This window comes from Podarcis liolepis (assembly GCF_965112155.1).
Source record: "Podarcis liolepis genome assembly, chromosome: 11".
In the NCBI taxonomy this organism is placed as follows: domain Eukaryota; kingdom Metazoa; phylum Chordata; class Lepidosauria; order Squamata; family Lacertidae; genus Podarcis; species Podarcis liolepis.
Genome location: NC_139565.1, coordinates 47,492,422 through 47,506,954, shown reverse-complemented (window position 1 = coordinate 47,506,954; position 14,533 = coordinate 47,492,422). Strand labels below are relative to the sequence as shown.

Genomic DNA, 14,533 nt, shown 5'->3' with positions numbered 1-14,533 from the left:
GATTCTGCACCCCTCTCTATAGACCGTGTCCCTCAATTGGCCTTTTGCCTCAATCATTATTATTATTATTATTATTGCCTCTTGTTCTGTACATCACTGAAAGAACACCCCTGGAATGAGGCTCTTTGGCTAAAAATGTCCTCCACTCCTGGTGTAGCAGTTTAGCATTAAGGGCTAACAGATCACAGGGCCGTTTACAGTATTTACAGACTAATATTCCACTTATTAAAAAAAGAACCTTTAATTTGAAACTCACTCCCCAAAAATTTGAGGTTTATTAAGAGTGTGGAACATATAGCATCACCCAAACAAAAAAGCAGAACTGCGGCCTATCCTTGTTTGACAAGAAAATAAAGTTTGCTGAATACCAAATATTAATTATTATTGTTGTTATTGTTATTTTAACACATTACCCACACATCACTCTAAGGGCCCAGGGCAGGTCACAAGCCATTTAAAATTACAACATTAAAAACAGATACAAAGCTTTTAATTAAAAAGACGTGATCACAAAAAAAAGGTTACCATTCTCTCTTCCTGTAGCAAAGGATGCTGGTCACCACTCCCAACACAATAACAATAATTACTGGGACAAGGATGGCAATGATTAATCCCACAGCTGAAAAATTAAGAGAGAGAAAAGCTAATACAATCAACTAACAGTCCTGCTGCACCTGAAATAATTTTTGAAAATATATACAGCAGAAGCTTTCATGGACTGCACTTGAGGTGGAGGGGACTAGCAAAGCAGAAATAATTCAAGTAACTAGCAGTGCTTCTTAGTGACCCAGGATCAAGTTACAGGCTTCCGACGGTGGGTGGCTTGTAATATAAGCATGCTTCCAGGAAATGGCTGGCCTCGCATTAGACATTGCTTATTGGAAATAGAAGAGATTGATGAGAAGCTGCACAATTTTGCTCCTGCTGCCTGTGCACTAAAAAAAACCAAACCCACATTGAACTACTGCATTATTCTCAAGGCTCAGCCCCACATCCATTTGCCCTGCCGATTTCCCCCTGGAAAACCCATGGCATAGAGCTGAATCGGAACAAACAGCCACTGGGTTTCCCACGGATTGCTGTTTGTTCTGATTTAGCACCAAAGAGCAGGTTTTCCAGGGGAAAGTTGGTGGGGCAAAGGTAAAATTTCTCAGACCTTTACCTTGAAAGCATGGGAGAAGCAGCAGTATGGGTGACCCTGGAGTCAGGGTTGCAAGACCTTTGCTATTACCAGTTTCTTTTAAACATGTTTCCCTTTGTCCAAGCACCTGTCATTCTATTCTGAATTGCAAACTTGTTGTGCATGTTGTTTTTTGTACACCACCTTAAAAACCCTCAAGAACCTCCTGTTCTGCAGAATTTTGGCTTAATCTTCACCCCCATATGCTGCAGCCAATCATATGCACACTCTGAGCTCTACCCACCCTCCCTCACTGACCATAAACTCAGTAAGGTCCATGGGGCAGGGACCCACCCAACATTTGCTTCTGAAATCCTGCAACGTGTTCTCTACACCAATGGTGCCTGAAAACCACCGCCGATAATCTTTGAGGGTTATTCAGGAATTTGAGAGGTGTTCATTGTGCATTACGCCATTATCCGGCGAGAATTAAATATGCCACCCCAAAACAACCCTCCCCCGCAAAAAAAGACCCCCAACAAAATACACCCTCCTTCACCCCAAAAAACTTACAATTCTCCTTTGTAACCACAGACAAGCTGCTTGGGGGGCCAACTCCACCAGCTGTGTAGGCTCTTAAATTCAGATGGTAGTTTGTTTTCCCTTGAAGGCTTGATATTTTTAAGGTGTTTTGCTTTAAGTCAGTAATATTCATGTAGGTCTCTGAGTGGCCTGGTGTTAGGGGGGAAAGAAAAGAATTAGGGTTGGGGGGAGAATTTTAAGAAAAGCACCAGTTATCACAGGGCAGATTCACACATGCTGTTTTGTAAAATGAACTTTCAAAGGAGAAGGGAGTAAATGCATATAGATTAAAAGGCAATCCAGTCCTATCACCTCACATATATATTTATTCAAATACTACTATCTTGCCCCTTTTCACAATATTCCATTCTATCCCCCCCCTTAAAAAACCCCAAACTCCACATCCATGGCCACTGAGCATGCTCAGACTTCATTAGGCTGTTTTGGGTGTTCCTCCTGCCACAAACAAACAAAGCCCTTTCCTGCACTCCTCTTGCTGCAAGCTGTATGGTTTAAAGCCAAACTTACTCTACCCTCCATTCAGAGGATAGATACCCCTTCTTGTAAAAGGGCAGCAAGAAAAGCCGCATTGTTGTGTTAGGCAACCATAATTGACTTTGAGGATAGATTGGCAAAGACCACTGACTGTAACTGTACTTGAACATTTCCCCCTAGAAAATTCTAAGTAAAGTAGCATGTTAAAAAGGTAGTTAGTTGGGTGCTGCTGTGCATCCAGATTCAGGAGGAGCTCTGAGCACTTCTACCAATAGAAAGTGACAGAGGGACTAAATACTAACAGGAAAATACCCCCCCCCCAAAAAAAGAACCCATCACCAGACACTTCCTGTGCAAAATAGGTTGACCTTGAAATGTGCTGTCAAGCTGCTGTTATCTAGCTCTGTGGGGAATGATTCCTCCCAGCTATATTTTCCAAAACAGAAATAAGTTTATTTCCCATAAGACACCCAGTCACAAAGCAGCTATCAAGGGCAGGGCTAAAAGAATCCCGAAGGTGGCTCTTTCTTGTTCCCAGGCACATCCTGTTCTACAGGAGCTGGGATGGTTGTGGTTGCTTTTCTGTGCTTGCACACCAGAGATGCTTCATTTATCGCATTGGTAGGAATAATTGGGGACGATCATCGATCAAGTATTCAGGGCATCAGCAACACACTCCCAACTGAGTTGCCTTTTCAAGTGGTGTTGGCCATTGTGTGGCTAGAGTCCCATACAACTAAAAAATCTGAATGCTAAAAGATTCAGGACAGACAAAAGAGAGCACTTCTTCACATAGTGCATTCTTTAAAAAAATGCAATCTGCTCTCGCAAGAGGTAGTGATGGTGACCAACGCAGTGCGGTTTTAAAAGAGGATTCGGCAAATTAATGGAGAATATAGCTTTCAGTAAAAAGGGACGCGGGTGGCGCTGTGGGTTAAACCACAGAGCCTGGGACTTGTTGATCAGAAGGTCGACAGTTCAAATCCCCGCAACAGGGTGAACTCCTGTTGCTTGGTCCCTGCTCCTGCCAACCTAGCAGTTCAAAAGCACATCAAAGTGCAAGTAGATAAATAGGTACCGGGAAGGTAAACGGCGTTTCCGTGCGCTGCTCTGGTTTGCCAGAAGCGGCTTAGTCATGCTGGCCACATGACCCAGAAGCTGTATGCTGAATCCCTTGGCCCATAAAGCGAGATGAGCGCCAGAACCCCAGAGTCAGTCACGACTGGACCTAATGGTCAGGGGTCCCTTTACCTTTACCTTTATAGCTTTCAGTGAATCCTAGCCCTAATGGCTACGTTTGAACGCTCCACCCCATACCAAGTTCCAGGGTCACATTTTGGTCAGCAAGGTGTTAAAGAAGGCTGAGCCAAGAAAGTGACTTTCCCAGTAACATAAAATGACTTAAAGTGTGAAGGTCAAAGATCAGTATTTTGCACATCCTTTCAAGGTCTCTGTGATATTGTGTCAGTTGGCGGGGGAGGGGGCATGTTGCCGAGAGCAAAGCTGTGTTTTCAACAAGTATTCCTGGAAAGATGCAATTAAGCTGTCCTGAGGTCCCTTTAAATATTATTCCCGTTGCAAGGCTCCTACTGAGGTATGCAGGCAGACAAGATTATCAGTGAGTGGGAAGTTTTTTTTGGGTGGGTGGCTGTTTCCAGGCAGAATGAGACCAGAGAGCAAGTTCTGGGGAAAATGACAGTGAAACCAGCAGGTTTTATTTTCTATTAACTCTGTAGTTGAGTGCAACATACCACAACAAGCTAGGATTAAGACAGGAAAGAAGTTTCGGGTGTAATGGCAAACCTGGGTTAACACAAGAAAATATTCACTAGCTAATGTCACACCATAGCATCAGAGCATGGTTTGTTGCCCCAAAACAAACCATAGCTAGTTGGCCAGGGCAGGTTCAGATGTATAAAACCAACCAAACCATGGCTTAGTGTTGGGTCTGAACACTGCCAACAGGAATACAGATTTATTAGTGTTTTGATCGCACTCATGAGTTTTTTCTTCCCTCTGCCAAATTATTATTATATTTAAAAACGTTGCTTTTTGTTTGTGAGTGCCATATTATAATCACATCAGAGTTTAGTCAGAGCATGGGGAGCTAACTTATATCAGGCCAGAGTGTTGATCCATCATGCTAGTCCAGCACTATGTACTTTCTAGGGTCTCAGGCAAAGGTCTTTCATTTCATCTATGATCTTCTGACACTGTATCCCTAAGCTACAGGATGCACTCAAAAACTGGTGATTTATAGCCCCCTGAACTAGAACACAAAGACCAGAGTACGAGTTACATTTGGCAGGGTTACGCTGCCAAAGCAAGACATACCCTGCTGAACGCTTATAACTTGATCGTATTGAGCACCATCATCATGTTTGGATTTGGCAGTGCAACTGGCACGGCAACTAAGATAATAAATGTGACAGCACTGCCTCTCACGATAAAGCACTCGCAAACCTTGCAGTGGGGCTAAAATCACAGAATTGTTGAGTTGGAAGGGATCCTGAGGATCATCTAGTCCAACCAAATCTTAACTAGATCATATATGACAGATGGCCATCCAACCTCACAAGGAAGGAGAGTCCACTGCCTCCTGAGGGAGACTAATCCACTGTCGAGCCAGTGTGGTGTAGTGGTTAAGAGCGGTAGACTCGTAATCTGGTGAACCGGGTTCGCTTCACCGCTCCTTCACATGCAGCTGCTGGGTGACCTTGGGCCAGTCACACTTCTTTGAAGTCTCTCAGCCCCACTCACCTCACAGAGTGTTTGTTGTGGGGGAGGAAGGGAAAGGAGAATGTTAGCCGCTTTGAGACTCCTTAAAGGGAGTGAAAGGCAGGATATCAAATCCAAAACTCTTCTTCTCTTCTTCTCTTCTTTCTTCTGTCAGAAAGTTCTTCCTCAGAATCTCCTTTCTTGTAACTTGAACCATGAAAGGGTTTATTGATAGCCAAGCCATTAACATTTTTCTGCCTCCTTATTTTGCCAATGAACTTTGCTGCCTTGCCTGAGATGAGATTTCTAACGAAGGGCATTTGGCCAGTGGTGAGAGACAGTCAAAAACGCATCATTTACCTGGCTCAAAAGCTTTCGGCTTTGTGGTGCTTTCGTCGCCTTTCCCAAAGTGAAGCAGATAACCTTTTAAAAAGCCCCGGCAATCTTCGACAGACATGTTCTCCCATCTTATGACGATGGAATCTGAGGTGGCACGCTCCACTTTGAAAACTGGCGCAGCGCTAGGTTCTAGATGGAAAGCAAGAAGGAAGGGAAAACTTTTTTTTAAACAAACCCGAGATAGGTGTGTTTTGACAAAAAGATGTGTTACATGCAAACATTACTGTAGAGACTTTGTCGAGCCAACGGGTCTACAACCTCTATGTCTGGGACTGGCTGGATGACATTGAGTGGTGTTGAGACGCCAGCCCAAGAACTCCTACCCACCCACCCAAGGGATGGCACAGAGGAGGAAGAAGACTTAGACCCAGGACAGTGGTGGTGGGACACTGAGGACCAGTCTGCAGAAGGGACAAGCTGAGAGGTGACAGAAGCAGCAGGTTTGAGTGAACACAGGGGATCAGAAGAAGAAACCCGTTCCAGGCTAGGTGTCTAGGGTCATGCTGCTTCAGTTGCCCAACAGCTGGGCAGTCCTCCAGCTAGCTCTCCACTGACACTCAAATCACGGAGAGCCTTGCATGCTGCTGAGGAACAAGCCAGATAGGCCCAGAGGGGATTCCTCCATCTTGCCATAGATTATGTCTGCTTGGGAGGAGAAGTCAGAGAGAGAGAGAGAGAGAGAGAGAGACTACTGGAAAGGAGGGGCCAGGTGTCAGTCCCAGCAACATCTTCAACTAGGGCAGATTAGCCTACATGAACTCTGTTGTGTTTTTATTTTTGTGAATAAAAACCGATTCCATTTTTGTGTCTCGAGTCCTTTTCTTGACCTGAGGATGAGCCTGCATTCCTGACAGCCCCTTGACTATCTTCCCTCATCACTGGCCATCCAGGCTGGGGCTGACGAGAGCTGTAGTCCAACTCCTGGAGGCCATGACACTGGCTACCCCGACATAAATGCAAGACTGCTAGATCAAACTACAGGTCCATGTTATCCAGCATCTTGTTCTCCCAGTGGCTAACCAGATGCCAATGGGAAGCCTGAAAGTAGGACCTGGGGTGCAACAGCGCTCTTCCTACTTGTGCTCTAGATAGGAAGATATGCCAGGGAACCATCTTCAGCAGGAGAATCTATCATGTAAGTAACAAAGGGAACAGGAATGCAATCCAGAAATGCAACTGACGTGGTAATGCACACCCAAGGTTATTTCAGACACAGTTGAACCCTGCACATATTAGGGGGAAATGTTCATAGAACTGCATATATTGGAGAAAAATGCGTATTATTAGGGAAATTTGACTGCAAAAATGTGAATAGTAGTCAAAACGAATTACAAAAAGGAGCTGGTTAACAGAAATGTGTACAGATTTTCATTAAGTTTGTGTAATGCAAATTGTTGCAGAAATGTGGAACGTTGCAGAAATTTCAGACGGGGGGGGGGATTAGAAATGGAGAGAGACTGATATTGAAAGTTGCAATCCTGCTGGTGCAACTCACCTTAGGATATATTTACACAATTGACTAACTCATCTCGTTGGTCTTGATCCAAAACTAGGCTATGAACCTTCCTAAGATAATTGCAAAGATAATGCACTTTCAGTCTGTCCCTATTTCCCTCTTTTCTTTTGGTTCAATAAACCCTAGAAGTGTCAACACATTTTCTCTTGCATCTGAATAACCTTTAGCAAAATTAAAGGCACTTACGCAGCTCTTGTGTGTAGCCATTTATATACTTCAGTAGTTGATATCCATTGTCTTTGCAGCCATGGACAGAAAATCTGTACCTGATTCCTGGCTGAAAGAGATCTGTGGGACAAAATAATCATTAAATATCTTATTTTACAGTGCTCTACATTCTGAGAAGAAATAGAGACATTCAATCCTTTACAAGCAGGGAGTTGCTCCTTTATGGCTAAATCTGGTCACAATTCAACTCTTAAAACCATGAAAATAATGTGTCTCAGTTTCCCCAAATCAAATCTGAGAGTTGCTTCTTGTCTTATTTATATTATTTTAACAGGCACTAGCAAGTAAATTATAATTTATTTGCAACAACCCTGCTATGACTTTAATGTTTTGATACATTGCAAAATGTGTCTGTTTCTCAATAAAGTGATTTTCCACCCAGGGATTCAAAGGTAAATCCCAACCCATCATATTCTTCATCCTATCAAGAGTCATGCTCCCAAAGATTCCAACCTTGGGGCAGTTGTAGTAAATATGATCAATATCCACTTCTATGCAACAAGCCTTTAAGTGACTCCAATATTTCCTGGCTGGCCAACTCTACCCAATGTGTCATTTATTCAATGCCTGGGTATCCATCACCATCATAATACCAATTTCACTCACCTAAAGCCTAAAAAGCAAGCCTCAGGTGAATGGATGGCAGCATGATGATAAAATGCTTATTTACAAACTGACCTTGACCTTCAGATACAGGCTCTTAAGATCTCCACAAACAACACACTAAAGTTCAGAAGCAGCTCTAGACACACAGACCATTCGCAAATGCAAAGCCAAACCACAGTTTATAGAATTACATGCATGAGGCTTGCACACACCCAACCTCAGCCTCTGTAGCAGTAACAAGGAGACAGGAAGCTCTGACTTCTGCATTCAAGCTCCAGAGAGTTGCCTGTGATATTTAAACAAAGAGTCGTCGTCATCACCCCCCCAAGTTAGAACTATGATTAGGTTGATCCTGAATTGCTTGAGTTTAAACCAAGCAGAGATCCCAAGCTTTGAACAAGGTGTGGCAGGCCCTGTTCTGTGGAACTGCTTGCCTCCAGAAGTTTGGCAGGAATCATCCCTAATCATTTCTACATCTCTTCTAAAAACTGTACTGCTCAGACAGGGCTTTCAAACCTAATATGCTTTTGCCAACCAGCTTCTACAGATACATCTGGCATTTTAAATTTCTTTTTACCGTGTTTCTTTGATTGCATACCATATGCTGATATTTTTTCATGAAAGCGTGGTTTATCAAGATTTTACATAAATAAGCAAATTTTAAAGAAAAGATAAGAATTGCAGGCAAGGAATAAACTACATTTGGAAAACAAAAATGCTTTCCTGAGACAAATGTGGATAAGTATCCAAACTTTACAAGCAAACTACCATTAAAAGGGTAATTTCTATCTTAACATAGGAATACATAAAACAGAAAATCATGGGGGGGGGGTCAGGAAGAAGCTCTAGCTATGGCAGCTTGAAATGTAAACTCTCCTGCTCAAAAACAGCAGAGTCCCAAACACATGCCCTGTCCATAGCTGTCCACTTACAGATTTGAAAATAAGGGACCAGCAGCCAAAATAAGGGATTTTCCGGGCACAGGTATGTTCAACTTCTGAGCCGCTCCGAGCCAAAGGCAGAAAACCCAGCCAGCAGCCAAACAAAGCCTCAAGTGATGGTTCCCACAGCGCAGCAACCCGGCAAAGGGGATGCAGCAAGGAAAACCACAGTCACCTCTCTGCTGGGAAGCGCTGAGTAAAGGCGAGTCCCCAGGCAACGCGGCCGATTTGATTGGCACAAGGCATGCAAGCTCCACCCCCAGTCGTTCTTAGACTCCTTACTGGGTGAGCAACACAGCCAAGCAACACAGTTGGCGCCTCGCTCCTCCCTGGCCGGCAGGGAGGGAAGGAGAGGAGCTGCTTCCTTTGAAACCCAGGAAATTTAAGGGACATCATCCATAAGGGACAGCAGTGGGACACGGCGCTGGGATAAGGGAGTTTCCCGCCAAATAAGGGACGGTTGACAGCTATGGTCCTGTCCCTAAATCATGGTGATTCTCACTTTCACATGCAAGCACAGTTCTTTGCAGAAACAAATGTTAAGCAGTTATTTCCTACCAGATTTGATCACAGCATCTGACACGCCTGATGGAAACGTTTCCCAACTCACAGCAGCACTGGGCTCAGGCCCCTGACGCCACCTCACAGTATAGCCACAGGTGACGTTGGGGTCAAGCTCCCAAGCAACGTAAATACCATCTCCTTTGGCAACTCCGATCTCTGTTGGGGCATCGCCTGCAACATTGATAATGTCAAAAGTTAGTTCCAGGGGCCTTCTTAATGCATTTCATAATGCCTTCCCTATCCTCCCCCCCAATTTGTTTGAAGGCACATGCAATAAAACTACACATATAAAAATACAGAAGAACCTAATCGGTCCAGAATAAACATACACAAATTTATCATTGGTAACATATAGATAGATAGATAAGTGAAGGATCTTTACAATTTTATAATATGCAGAGAATAACATGTGCTGAAAAAACAGAGAGAGTAGCTGAGGGAAGGCTGGGTGGGGTGGGGTGAGAGGGTGGGTTTTTCTTTTAGGGAGGGGGTGGGTAAAATAGGGGGAAATGAAGATGACATGTTTTTGATAAATTGTTATGTTGAAATTCCTAATAAAAATATTTTTAAAAAAGAACCTAATTGGTCCAACTGCTCTCGTTAAAGAGAAACAAATCCAAACAATGCTTAATTCGGGTCTTCCCAACTTCATTCATCCTTCCTCATAAAGATTATTTATTTCCTTTAACCCATTATTATTATTATTAATATTATTAATATTAATATTATTATTTGTACCCTGCCCATCTTGATTGGGTTGCCCCAGCCACGCTGGGCAGCTTCCAACAAATATAAAGCATAATAAAACATCAAAAACTTCCCTATACAGGGCTGCCCTTCAGATGTCTGCTAAAATTGTATAGTTATTTATCTCCTTGACAATTGATGGGAGGCTGTTCCACAGGGTGGCTGCCACTACCAAGGAGTCCCTTTTGTCTTCTTAGACAACCACAGAAGGAAAGCTGGACACATCTGGCAGTAATGGGAGGTGCAGCATCCAGGCCCTCTTGAAGACAACCAGAATTTAAGAGAGACCAGCTCCTGGGATCTCTGTAATCTCAGTCTAAGCTTTGCTGTTCAGTTTGGAGCACCTCCAATGGACTGATTGACTTGACCAGGAGCCTCAGTTTTGCATGCCAGCACATCCTAGAAAGATTTAAGCTTTATCTTTCCTCACAAAATATCTAATAAAATCTTATGGGGAATATCGTATTGATCTTTGGGTGGCGGTGTAAGAGAGTGTGAGAGAGATAAGCAAGACACTGTTTTTGAGTCTTAAGAGCACACTAGACTGGTAATACATGTCTATCTAAAATCTGTTTACATTGGAGGACCTGCTGATAATTGGATTAAGTTCTGTGAGAAGTTCAATGGGATACAGCAGCGTAAAAACAGGTTCTCCAAATCAGCATGACAAATCAGCCTGGATGAACTGGACTGTGGCTCTCACAATATAAGTGCATGAAACGGAAATCAGGTCCAACGAAATCAATAGATCTTCCATGAAAAACACCTCCGGGTTACATTAACTGTATAATTACATTTTCTCCCCATATAGTAGTGAACGACTGCCAAGTCACGAGCTGCTCAACTTGGAACAGCATCAAATACCAAATATAGAACTGAGCTGGCTTGCTACAGAGAAAAGGGGGGGAGCAGCAGAGGAGAAATACTGCTGAGTGAGAAATGCAATGAATAAATGTTTTACTTTGGCAACAAACTGCCGATTGCAGGTGCACAATTCCAGGTGGAAGCTAAGAAATCTCCCAAGGAGAGAAACTCCCCAAATGTGTGGAACGAGGAGGAGGAAACATGTCTGAAGCAAACGATTTCACCTTCCTCATAATAATGGCCTACGATTGGAATGTTGCCATCTGCAACCCACTGCGATATCAGAGGGTGATGAATGTAAGAGCCTGCACTGAAATGATTTCTGCGGCCTGGATCCCTGGCTTTCTTTACGCAGGTGTGCCAGATCTAGCATCAACTGGCAGATCAACCTGGAGCTGTATGTCTCCTATGTGTAGGAGGAAAAAAATTAGAGAATACTTTGCCTCTTCTCATATTTACAGTTATTTATACCTCTATAAAATGCTATTCACAATAAAGGAGTGAAATGAAAGATATCAGAAAAAAGAAAAAAAGAACAAAGAAAAAATAAAGTAGTAAAAGAAAAGGATCATAAGTGAAAAATTTTAAAGGTAGATAAGTATTCACTATACATAGCCGTTTCCCATCTATATTTATATTCGATTGTATAATTTCATCTTGTCCTTATCTACCTTAAAAAGTGTTACTCTTTTTTAAAAGACCGTTTGCCTCACGCATTTTTAATAATCTGTTCCATCAGATCCTCTGTTCTTCATATTTTCCCTTTGGATTTCCTTAATGTCTCAGTTTGTATTTTTTATATTACGCACATGATTATTCTAAACACAACTAGATTTTTATAGTAAAAATAAATAAATACAAAATCTCTATTAACTTTCTACATGCTATACATAATTTTATAAACCTCTATCATGCCACCTCTTTCTTGACTGTTCTCTAAACTAAGAAATCCCAAATGCTGTATTTTTCCCCCTCAGAGGCGGTTGCTCCACTCCCCCGCCCTGATAATTTTGGCTGCCCTTTTCTGAACCTTTTTCAACTCTACAATATCCTTTTCCAAGGTGAGGAACACACAAATACACTATTATCTCTTCCAGGCATCCAAAGCATTTGCAGAATGTAACGGAGCCCAGGCTGAAAGGACCTGCTTATTATTCCTCGTGCTGCTTTCCGGATGAGTCACCCTCCATGACTACGATCTGTGACTCACAATGCCTCAGAACTGAGTTGTGCTGCGGGTAACGCAAAGCAAGGCATCCAGTCATTCAAAAAGTTCTTTTCTAAGAAGCGTCTGAGGAGGCGTAAGAACTGCCAGCTGCTCGCTTCAGTCAGAGCCACAGAAGTGCATGACCTGGAGCAGCCTACAAGTCTGTATTACTCACCAAGAGTGCTTACATAACTCCATAAAAGTTGCATCAACTTGTTCAGCCAATGAGCGTGAACAACAAAAAAAGTAACCCTGAAATCTTGAACAGCATGAAGACTGTGTATCTTGGATCATATTCAGTTATACCAGCAAGTCCAAACCTTTTCACCCCTACCCTAGAACCAATAAACAAATACAACTAAGGCCCCACCTGCACTATAAATTTAAAGCAGTATTATACCACTTTAAACAGCCATGGCTTTTCCCAAAGACTCCTGGGAACTGTAGTTCAAGAATGCTGAAAGTTGTTTGGAGATCACTATTTCCCTCATGAAGCTGCAAATTTCAGAAGTGACTGTTAAAAACCCCTCTGGGAACTGTGGTTCTGGGAAGGAACTGAGGGGAGCTCCTAGCAGCTTAGCATCCTTAAACTACAGTTCCCAGGCTTCTTCATTGCTTTAAATGTATATTTCAGATGGGGCCTAAGAGCGTACGTTTAAATTTCAACCACATATTCTCCGGCGTATTACCCCATCCCAATTGGCGGCTTCCGACACATATTAAAACACAATAAAAAGATGAAACAGTAGCAGTTTGATCCAATACAAAAAGTCACAATAACTTTAAAACAATTTATATCAAACAAAGCATCGTTCAACAATCCATCAGAACCTAACAGTATACAGTGGTACCTCAGGTTAAGTACTTAATTCGTTCTGGAGGTCCGTTCTTAACCTGAAACTGTTCTTAACCTGAAGCACCACTTTAGTTAATGGGGCCTCCTGCTGCTGCTGTGCCGCCGGAGCACGATTTCTGTTCTCACCCTGAAGCAAAGTTCTTAACCTGAGGTAATATTTCTGGGTTAGCGGAGTCTGTAGCCTGAAGTGTATGCAACCCGAGGTACCACTGTATTAGGAGATAGGTACACAAAGTACACACATTTCATGCATTTCCCCCCCCCAAAAAAAATGGGGCATACATATAGAAACCACAATTGACAAAGAGTTTTATTTCATACTTACTGACTGGAATATCTGCACTGTTTATCTGAGAAGGAGGAGAGTGACCAGCCTTGTTTTTCGCCACCACCGAGAATGCACAATCATTTCCCCCAAGCTTTATTGAGATGTTGCTGGCAGGTGCAGAAACCGACCTGTTGTAAGTGGACCCCTCTGGTAGGGACCAAGACACTTCGTAAGCCTCTATCAACCCATTTGTGTCGGAAACGGGTAGTGGCTGTGTAAAAAGAGAGAGAGAGATAGCAGGTTCAAGGGAAATAGAAAAGGAAGTATGCAAGAAAAGCGTGCTGTCACAAAGCCACTTTCAGAAAGGTACTTAAAACAGCCCTATAAGCTGGGCCTCGTTGCAGTTTACCCGCTGACTGCTGGGCAACCCATTTATATATTTCTAGTAAACCGGCCATCAAAGAAAGGCTCGTAGGAAGCTGCCTCCTACAGAGCCCAGACCATTGGTCCATCCATCTCAGTTTTGTCTGCACTGACTGGCAGAAGCTTTCCAGGGTTTCAGACAGGAGGCATGTCCTGGAGATGTCAGAGATTGAATCTGGACTTTCTGCATGGAAAGCAGATGCTCTAACACTGATCTACGACCCTTCTCCAAATACAATAGCAAGGAGACACGACCAAGAGGGCATTTATCCTGAGAGAGAGAGTTTGGATTTGATATCCCGCTTTATCACTACCCTAAGGAGTCTCTAAGCGGCTAACATTCTCCTTTCCCTTCCTCCCTCACAAGTGGGGCTGAGAGACTTCAGAGAAGTGTGACTGGCCCAAGGTCACCCAGCAGCTGCATGTGAAGGAGCGGCGAAGCGAACCCGGTTCACCAGATTATGAGTCTACCACTCTTAACCACTACACCACACTGGCTCTCCTGAGTCCTACGGCTGGCTCCCAGGCAGTATGCTCAGACATTTGCTAGGGATGGAAGCAATATAACGTGCTGCTATTTTCATGTGCTATATGGAAGGCAAGAGCAGGTAATTTCCAAACTTGGTCACTCCTACAGGTTAAGAGAATGCCTTGCTTAACTTTTCCCCACAGGGCGAGTTGGCATTAACTGATATGGGAGTAGCTAAAAGGGGCACACTTAGAAATGCCGCCACAAGTGGCAACCACAAACTTGCCAAAGCTTGAAAATCAAGTCTGCCCATTTTGCCTGCATAGTCTCTCTCAGGAGACGCTTTCTTGGTCATGCAAAAGTGTGGCAGATTGTTGGGCGAGAGGGAGCAAAACTTTGTTTTGCACATAATCTGTCAAATCCAATGAAAGTGGAAGTACTGCAGCAGCGTGTGTGGCCTGCGGACCTCAAAATGCTGGACACATGCTGTTGGGCTCCCAATCCCCAGAAGCCCCAGCCAGAAGGGCCAA

At 43.3% G+C, this 14,533-nt stretch overlaps 1 protein-coding gene across 13 annotated transcripts in view; it reads right to left on the bottom strand.

Moving 5' to 3' along the window:
* LIFR (LIF receptor subunit alpha) overlaps positions 1–14,533 on the bottom strand; it is a 94,610-nt gene that overhangs the window by 8,648 nt on the left and 71,429 nt on the right. For all 13 annotated transcript variants that reach the window (XR_014517228.1, XR_014517229.1, XR_014517230.1 and 10 more), the window contains exons 13-18: positions 13,169–13,382; positions 9,164–9,340; positions 7,017–7,118; positions 5,276–5,443; positions 1,694–1,852; positions 526–619 (exon numbers count right to left, since the gene is read on the bottom strand). Coding sequence is in view for 6 of the 13 variants with exons in the window: in XM_083465775.1 (XP_083321901.1) it covers positions 526–619; positions 1,694–1,852; positions 5,276–5,443; positions 7,017–7,118; positions 9,164–9,340; positions 13,169–13,382 (914 nt within the window). In the remaining 7 variants the exon portion in view is untranslated. The remainder of the gene's footprint in view (positions 1–525; positions 620–1,693; positions 1,853–5,275; positions 5,444–7,016; positions 7,119–9,163; positions 9,341–13,168; positions 13,383–14,533) is intronic.